The sequence below is a fragment of the Anneissia japonica genome, unplaced genomic scaffold (genome assembly GCF_011630105.1).
Source record: "Anneissia japonica isolate Jap-2015-1 unplaced genomic scaffold, ASM1163010v1 scaffold5330_len1712360_cov203, whole genome shotgun sequence".
NCBI classification, from domain to species: Eukaryota; Metazoa; Echinodermata; class Crinoidea; order Comatulida; family Comatulidae; genus Anneissia; species Anneissia japonica.
The window spans coordinates 1,151,103-1,161,122 of NW_022711894.1; the positions used below are offsets into that span (position 1 = coordinate 1,151,103).

Sequence of the window (10,020 nt, forward strand, 5' to 3'; positions counted from 1 at the left end):
TGGAGTTGATTTAATTTGATTAGTTTAATTGGTATTTTGTCATTTCCCGTTGCTTTTTTTGCTGATAGTTTATAAATTTGTTTATAAATATATTCTTCATCAACTAGACTGAATGAAAATTGATCAATTCTAATCGATTGATTAGTAGTCATTAGTAAGTGTTTTACTTGTTTCAGTAATTCTTGAAGGTTCAGTAATGAGTTGTTTAAGGTGAAAATTAGTCGTAATTTCTTTCATTTTCAGTGTAGAACATGATGGGTTAGCAAATAGTAAGTCGCAATTTATGTCACCAAAAATCATGTCTTCCTTATTCTCAGTTTTTTCTAAAACATAGTCTATCTTTTCAAATAGGCCCATGTCTGAGCCAGGAGGACGATACCAAGATACAATAATAAATGGTTTACATTTTGGTTGTACAATTTCTAAAATTATCATTTCTAAATCATTAAGCATAAGATCATTTCTTATCTAATATGTGAAACCACCATTTAGATTAACATAAATGGCAACCCAACCTCTCTCTCTCTCTGTTTCTGTCTTTCCTAAATATGTTTAAAGAATCAAATTATCATTTTAGCAGCTGATTTTCAACATGGCATTACATAATGCATATCTTTATAAAATAAATTATGATTAATTTCAGATAGATTGCCAGAGTCCGCACAAGATTGGCAAAGAAAAGAAGAACAAAAATGAAGAGCCTGGTTTTATTCTATTAAATCAAGGTTAGTAGAGGGCAGTATAACTCTCAAGCATCTTAACTCTCCATTCTTTCAGAAGTTTTGTAACTTTCTTGTTACTAGAACAATACAACTCCCTGATGAAATTTTTTTTAATTAATTATTATTAATATTTACTTTTGGAGTGTCCTCATGTTTTTTTCTTGTGCTTGTGTGGTTGTTCTTTGCTGTTTCTGTTTTTGTACATTTTAGTTTGAGACAAATAAATGAAATGAAATGTAAACAACACTCTCATCACTAATAAATTTTCAATTTATACCTTTTGTAGATTTTTTCCGTGGCACTGTAGAACATGAATATGCCGAGCCTCCAATCAATGAATATGTAACTCGTATCTACACTGAAATACAGCCTAACAGTGGTGGTCAGAATGGTTACCCTTTCACCTCCAACACTGTGAACAGCTCACCAGCTAACACTGACGATAGTTTTTCGTCCGCTTTTGAAATTCTTGATCTGAATTCAGATGTTCAGGACTCTTACCGCACATGGACATCGAGTGCCATACGTTCAGAGCGTGTTGGGATGCATGCAGACTCGCCTTCTGCTAAGGAGTCTTTGAATCATAGAAGAGCAAAGTCAACTTCAAGTGGTGTCCTGGAGAAGTCACCAGGATATGACCAAAAGTTTAATAGTAAACCATCGCGCTCTATGAGAACACAGGTGAATATGTATCTCCATCATTTAATTTTATTTAGTCATTATCAATATTTACAGTTAAATTTGTTAAAGTGATGATGATGTTGATGTTAAAATTTGATGGCAGTATGGTGTAACAATGACAAAAAAGGAGAAGGATTTTGTATGGACTTTTCTTAAACTTATGCAAGATGTGTATTAGTATAAATTTGTTTAATAAAATGTACAGTTCCATATTCTTTGGTATCTGCTAAATTTGTTCTATTTCATGTTTTTCAAATTGTGTTTTAAGAAATGTTTCTAATTTTTATTTTCAGAGAAGTTTGGATGAATGTTCCTCAAGTAAAGCAAAGTCTTCTGGAATTGAGGTTTGTTTACATATCAAATTAAAGTTGCTGGAACAACTTATTTATGCTCGCATTGTAATTGTAACCTTAACATGAACCTCATTCATGCTTTTGTAACATCAAAGGTAGACTGTTGTAACTCATTGCTTTATGGTTTGCCAGCTAATGGTATTTCAAAACTTCAGCAAATTCAGAATCATTACCACCAAGAGAGGGCAGTGGGAAAGATACCCGGGGCCCAAGCTTACCAGGGAAGTGGGGGGGGGGGGTCCATAGAATTTGCAGGTAGAATTTTTTTCCATACGTTTTTTCACAGATAATAATTACTATCATGGGCCCTCAATAATGGCATGGGTCCCCTAATAATGGGCCCCTTCAGATTGACAGTGCCCCTCAACATTTTTTTTTTTTTTTTGCGTCTTCGGCGCAATCTTTTTCGCGCTTTGCCCTCGTAACTGGGGGCCCACACCAACCCTTTCCCTGTTACAGTTTCCCCTCTTGGCGGCCCTGTTCAGAATGGAGCTGTCCGCTTGGTCTCTTTAAGCCCGATAAGGGCCAACTTCATTGGCTTCCTGTAACACAGAGAATCACTTTCAAGATTTTGTTATTGATTTCAAATCTCTTCATAATTCCTCACCAACGTATATTTCACAACTAATTCATTGTTATATTCTTAAGGTGTCTCTGAGATATAGTTTAGAGTTCAGAGTCTCTACTTGCTGATTTTTTTCGTCCGTCAACAAAGCATTATGGCAATCGTTCTTTTTCTTGGGCTTCTGTATTTCTTTGGAATGCTTTGCCCATCACAATACAACATACAGCTTTCATTGTTAATTTAAAGGCAGCTTTAAAAACTCACCTTTTTAATTGTCACTCCAAAAATTGACAAGGTCATTTTATTCAACGTTTCACTTTTATTTAAGCATCATCTGGAATAATACATACAGTATAATACAAAGACAAAAATCCCCTTTTTAACCTGTACTATTCTTAATTTTTTCTCATGGCATTATAATTTTTATAGTTAAGTGCATTGAGGCTTTAGCATAATGCCCTATATAAGCCAAAATTATTATTATTATTATTATTATTATTATTATTATTATTATTATTATTATTATTATTATTATTATTATTATATATATTTTTTGCTACTAATTTTGGCAACCATTCAATATATAAAACACCAAACCAAAATTTTCCATCCATCATACCATATATGTGGCAAAAACAAGCCAAACCAGTCACTCATTGCAAATCCTGTTTCAGAGATAATGGCCAAAACATGCTGGAATGTCAACATTTTGGAAATCTGTTTTATTGCAGTAAAGCGTCTGAGCTACCTACCTGGTAGCTCAGACGCAAAGAGACAATTAGGGCAGAAGGAAGTTACTAGACACTAGTCCATGCCTCAAGTGCTTTAACATGACAAAGTGCTATATAAATCTAACTACATTGCATTAAATTTTATTCTTACTCAGAACCATATTCTAGCATGAGGTTTATAGGGATTAAATGTTTTTTTTAATAATTTTAAAATCTTCAAGATATATTTTTTTTTGTGTTGTGCTTATCAATTTAAAACTTCTAATTAATATTTATAAAATTATATTATATAAATTTATTGATTTATTTTTGTTTGCAGCATCATAAGTCAGCAAGTGTGTTGAAGAAGATAAAAAAGAAAATATCAAACAGTACAATGAAGCAAACTGAGGTAAGGCTGGTGACTGACAGGTGTATGAATGAAATAAGTACTCTGTAAAATGTCTAAAGATGGAAAGAACCTAATGACCTAAAATTAACACCCATTATCACTACAATCACAACAACCATTTTGAATTAGTATACTGATGTCAAATTGAAGTAGAATGTAATATACAGTGTTAACCTAGTCTCATGATGATGCTTATAAGGAGTTATTGTGTCTACTGCCCCAGTGGGGCGCTGTAGACAGTGGCATAACTACAGTGGGGTACAGTGGGGCCCCTTGACACATGCAAATTGATTGACCATGTCAACTAAGATGTGTACCACCCATGGGTTAATTTAGGAGCAGGGGTCCTTACAATGTTTTATACTATTTTTACAATAAATCTTTCGATCTCTTTTATTTTTAATTTTTCGATGTTCTCAGAGGGCATGTTGAAGAGTCAGTTATTAGCTGGACTGACAATAATGATAAGCATTTCTACTTTTTATGACCAAAAGAAAAAGCACATTCAATATTTATAGAACTGATGTTTTTTTTTTTCATTTATCGGATTAACCATTGAACAATTGTCAACAATTATCTTGTATAGTGTTATATACTTAAGCTAAATAAAATGAAATTTATCACATCTGACATCATTAGACTATGTATGACTGATCATGTAAAACTTAAATCCGATAAACATAGCAGCCAAACACCTTTTGATAAATATCGTTCACTTAGAAACAAATGCACGAGTAAAATTAAAAAATCAGAGTCATATCATTTTTTATCAGTTTGCAGCAAACACTAATGATCCCAAATGTTTGTGGGATAAAAGAGAATGAACTTACAGGGGGAAACAAAAATTCAAACAATATTTATCCAAATCCTGATTGTTAAAATTTTAGCGATTATTTTAGTAATATAGGAACAGACGTTTCAAACTCAATTAATGGAAGACAAACACAAAGAAAAAACGCAAATTGTGTTCACTAAATTGCACTGTACTTGTATCTGGCGGTATTGAAGAGAATCTGGCATATAGCTTCTGAAAATAATAAACTTGATGTTCATAATTTTGATACTAGGCTACTAAGACTTTGAAATTGGCTGAAACATTGCCCGAATCTTTACTTATTACCTTACACAAAAGAACAATCGAACCATAGATTATGCAATTTCGGTTAGGAGAAACATATTCGAGAAAAATGTAGATATTGTAAAAAGACTGCAAAAATGTGCAGCAAGAATTATAAAAAATAAGTTGATAACAAAAATTGGAAATCATTTGAACAGAGTATTTATTTTACTTTATTTTTTGTATTTTATTCATTCTGTCAAAACAAATAACAATTATAAAACATTACAAATACAAAAAATCAGAAATTCACAAACATATAAGAATAATTAGGTGAGCCCGAGAGCAGCAAATGCATAACCATTGTCATCTTAAAGATGTGTATTTCTTTATTTGAATTTTTATAAGGGGACGGGGCCCTTGGAGCTCAGGGGCCCAGGTTCAATGAACCTGTTGAACCTACGGTAGTTACACCACTGGCTGTAGACACTTAGACACTTGTAAGTAGTGAAAGTAAATCCTGTTGAAGGAATGATAATAATAAATAATAAGTTACATTTATATAGCGCATATTGCACAGTGCCTCTATGCGCTTTACATAAAATTTTGCCTGATGGGATGCCTCATAAGCTAAAGATATAAATGAATAGTCTTCCAAAATAAAATATGCCATGTCTAGATAAGACCTGTTCTAGAAAGAACTAAAAAGTCAAAATTCTGTAATACTTGTACAGTTATTCAAGTGATTTGACAACACAGAAAGCATGGATAAGTTTTATACAATTGTATTTATGTACCTCACAGCCTTTTGTAAGAACACACAGTGGGTGAAAGAGTCTCGTGAATAAATAAAGATTATTATTATTATTATTATTATTATTATGGATGGATTATGAGTTAAAAGTAGCCACAAAAAAAAAAAAAAAAGAACTATCAAGTAGTAGAAACCCGCCCACGCTGGGAGCCTATTTTTAGTTATGATAAAGTGTGCACAGCACAGCATTATATTCTGGTGTTCAGAACCTTTTCATTTGTGATTTCATTTATCGGATTAACCATTGAACAATTGTCAACAATTATCTTGTATAGTGTTATATACTTAAGCTAAATAAAATGAAATTTATCACATCTGACATCATTAGACTATGTATGACTGATCATGTAAAACTTAAATCCGATAAACATAGCAGCCAAACACCTTTTGATAAATATCGTTCACTTAGAAACAAATGCACGAGTAAAATTAAAAAATCAGAGTCATATTATTTTTTATCAGTTTGCAGCAAACACAAATGATCCCAAATGTTTGTGGGATAAAAGAGAATGAACTTACAGGGGGAAACAAAAATTCAAACAATATTCATCCAAATCCTGATTGTTAAAATTTTAGCGATTATTTTAGTAATATAGGAACAGACATTTCAAACTCAATTAAAGGAAGACAAACACAAAGGAAAAACGCAAGTTGTGTTCAAACACTAAATTGCACGGTACTTGTATCTGGCGGTATTGAAGAGAATCTGGCATATAGTTTCTGACTTTCAGCACGCTGTATCGCGAAATTGCTATGTTCCATTATAGATAAATCGTTAGTTAATGGTATCGTTCCAAATGATTGGGAAGTCTCTGGCTACCCCCATTTGCAGGCAACCAAGCCCTAACAATTGTAGACCGACCTCAGTAGCATGCCACATAGCCAACATTGTTGAAATGAAAATGACCTTATACAGTGAATGTTTACCAATATGCTTTCAGGAACTACCATTCAACTGTTACATGCCTTTACCGTGTGTAATAGATCTTCTTATTGATGCTATATAAGAGTTCATACTCTGTTGAAATATGTTGGTTTATTACACGATACGATTTTTGTGTATAGTGGTAAAAGGATTGGTAGGAAAAGGGAACACAATATCACCTCTAAATCGATCGGAATTGGCATACCACAGGGTAGTGTCTTGGGTCCAACTTTATTTTTGTTATTCATAAATGATATTTCACAATTTATTTTTCCTGGTTACTTGCAGTGTTTTAGCGGACGATGTTGCTATTTATGTTTCAGAAATACAAGTTGATGAATTAAATACGAATTTTACTAACTATTTTAGAAAATATTTGTAAGTGGAGTGTCGGAAATAAGTTGAAATTAAATGCAGTTAGGACAAAAATTATGCTAATTGGAAACCAGAATATACCTTCATTCCGGAAAAAGTATCGAACAAGAAAAACATATAAGATATTAGGGTTTAAAGACAAAAACTTAACATGGAATTATCATATAAAACACAAAAATGTAAGCGTCAAGATTTATAACCTAGGGAAATTGGCCGAAACATTGCCCCAATCTTTACTTATTACCTTACACAAAAGAACAATCGAACCATAGATTATGCAATTTCGGTTAGGAGAAACATATCCGAGAAAAATGTAGATATTGTAAAAAGACTGCAAAAATGTGCAGCAAGAATTATAAAACAAAATTTGATTACAAAATCTGCCATGGTGAAAACATAAGTTGACAACTAAAAATTGGAAATCATTTGAACGGAGTATTTATTTTACTTTATTTTTTGTATTTTATTCATTCTGTCAAAACAAATAATAATTATAAAACATTACAAATACAAAAAATCAGAAATTCACAAACATATAAGAAGAATTAGGTGAGCCCGAGAGCAGCAAATGCATAACCATTGTCATCTTAAAGATGTGTATTTCTTTATTTTGAATTTTTATAAGGAGACGGTGCCCTTATAGGTTGGGGGCCCTTGGAGCTCAGGGGCCCAGGTTCAATGAACCTGTTGAACCTACGGTAGTTACGCCACTGGCTGTAGACACTTAGACACTTGTAAGTAGTGAAAGTAAATACTGTTGAAGGAATGATAATAATAAATAATAAGTTACATTTATATAGCGCATATTGCACAGTGCCTCTATGCACTTTACATAAAATTTTGCCTGATGGGATGCCTCATAAGCTAAAGATATAAATGAATAGTCTTCCAAAATAAAATATGCCATGTCTAGATAAGACCTGTTCTAGAAAGAACTAAAAAGTCAAAATTCTGTAATACTTGTACAGTTATTCAAGTGATTTGACAACACAGAAAGCATGGATAAGTTTTATACAATTGTATTTATGTACCTCACAGCCTTTTGTAAGAACACACAGTGGGTGAAAGAGTCTCGTGAATAAATAAAGATTATTATTATTATTATTATAAAATAGCCTCGACTTAGCTGGATGAATGGGTATCATGTCTTAGACTGTTCGGACTTGAAATCACTTCATCCCTGAACTGGGGGAAACAATCACAAGGTTAGGTAAAGTTAATTACAAAAAAATTGGTTGCTTGTACCAGGCAAGGAAATATCTTTCATCTGATGTCATTTTGTTTGTTTTGATTGTTTGTTATTGTCCTTTTTGGAGTGCTTTTTTAGTTCTCTTTTAAAGCAATCCACAAGCCTTGTTTTATGTTATTGTATTTTATATTTCATGTCAAATTTTGTTGAAGTTACTGAATGCTATTGTTATTTATTATCTATGTTAATTCCCTACCAAATGTCACTCAATGTAAATGTGTAGTGTATGCTGACGATACTACCATTTTATGCAATTCTTCCGATCCCACTCTTCTCCAAAATGAACTAAATTCAAATTTAATCAAAGTTGCTGAATGGTTTGATAAAAATAAACTTACATTAAATATTAAAAAAACTAAACTTATGATCTTTGGAACCAATGCAATTTTACCTAAATTTTAAAATATTTCATTATTTTATAATGGCATGACTATTGACAGAGTTGATTCATTCAAATATCTTGGAGTTGTGTTTGATTCTAAATTAACATGGTCTGAACATATTGAAAAATTAACTGGTAACATCTCTAAACGCATCGGTGTTATCTGCCGTATTAAATATTTTTTACCCCATAATACTCTTAAGATGTTGGTTAACGCTCTAGTTATGCCTCTTTTTGATTACTGTAATTGTGTTTGGTCCAACTGTAATATTAAACTTTCAAATTCACTTCAAATACTTTTAAACAGATTAGGAAGAATTTTGCTTTCTGCAGACATAAAAACCCCAGCTGTAAATATCTTAAGTTCGTTAGGTTGGAGCAAACTCAGTGATAAATGGGACGAACAATTGCTCATAATGATTTTCAAATGTTTAAATGGTCATGCTCCATCATATTTATCGAAAAATTTTGTTTTTAATTATGATTTGCATATGCATTGTACTCGCAGTCAAAGTAAAAATACACTAATTGAATACACCTGGAATAATATCCAAGGTAAAAGAATTTTTTTATACCGATCTACTAAATTATGGAATAAACTCCCAGATCATATTAAAACCAACTTTAAGTCTATGACACTTTTAAATTTTAAGCATTCTATTTCTAATCCTCAATAATACCATCTTAATTTAACCTAAATTTTTCTCTTACCTTGCATATCCATTTTTATTATTTAAATTTTTTATTTTCTTAAGTTTCCTTCAATGTTCCTTTTAAATCTATTTTAATTTGTAGTTAAATTATCCACTTTTTTTGGTTACCATAATTACTGTATATATCTGCTTTTAAAATTTTGTATTTAAGAACTGAACCACTTTGGAAACCAGTACTATGTATTGAAAGCGTATATTCAGTAAAAAGAAAGAATAAATAAATAAATATTATTGTTTGCGCCTGGAAATAAATAAAATAAAAATAAATCCCAGGCTCCTGATGGGACCGTAGGTCGGTGGTTAACACACTTGGTCCTTGATTGACATCGTTTACTTGGTAGATACTTAATCTAGCGATCCTCCTATTCTAAGGAAAACTTGAAAAAGGAGTGTGATTTTGCCTTGTCCTCCTCCATATTTTCAGACAAAAACAATTGCACACCTCAAGCTTAATGAGAATTATGCAATAGAGCATCACATTGTTCCGTTATGTCAGTAATTGCCAAAATTATATGCTAAAGAAAATTTAAACTTGTATTTTTCTTTTAGTATGAGACTTGCATTATATAATACTGACAGTTTCTGATACTGGTTTATAATATGTTTATCTGTCAAGAGTAATATTTTGTACTGGTGTTGTCTTTTAATTTTTTCTTCTCTTTTTTTCAGAATCATAGAAATGGTCTGAGTGACAAACAAGGATCACATGAGAGTCTGTTGAGCTCAACGAGTGGAAGCAGTAACAGCAGTGTCACAGCATCAGGTATTCCATCCTCTTTCTCTTTTCCCTCAATTACTTTCCTCTGTTACTTTCCTATTTTCCTCTCTATCTCTTGCATCTATTATTTCCATTTGTTTGTGTGGTTGGTTTAGCAGTGTAAATGCAGATTTATCAATAGTAATTATTGGTTTTTCTTGTTTCAGTTCATGATAGCAAATTGTTACCAATCTCATCATCACCTGATGAGGATGATGAGGAGTTGTCAGAGTACACAGGCTGTCTCTTATACACATCTAGATGTGTATAAGAGACAGTAATAATAAATAATAAGTTACATTTAT

The 10,020-nt window shown here is 32.0% G+C and overlaps 1 protein-coding gene across 1 annotated transcript in view; it reads left to right on the top strand.

Annotated features, from left to right (window-relative positions):
• The window catches only part of LOC117107631 (SAM and SH3 domain-containing protein 1-like), a 77,529-nt gene that overhangs the window by 41,472 nt on the left and 26,037 nt on the right, over positions 1–10,020 (top strand). Inside the window, exons 8-13 of the mRNA XM_033249339.1 lie at positions 644–725; positions 1,009–1,403; positions 1,697–1,747; positions 3,372–3,443; positions 9,628–9,721; positions 9,883–9,954. Coding sequence (XP_033105230.1) covers positions 644–725; positions 1,009–1,403; positions 1,697–1,747; positions 3,372–3,443; positions 9,628–9,721; positions 9,883–9,954 — 766 coding nt within the window. The remainder of the gene's footprint in view (positions 1–643; positions 726–1,008; positions 1,404–1,696; positions 1,748–3,371; positions 3,444–9,627; positions 9,722–9,882; positions 9,955–10,020) is intronic.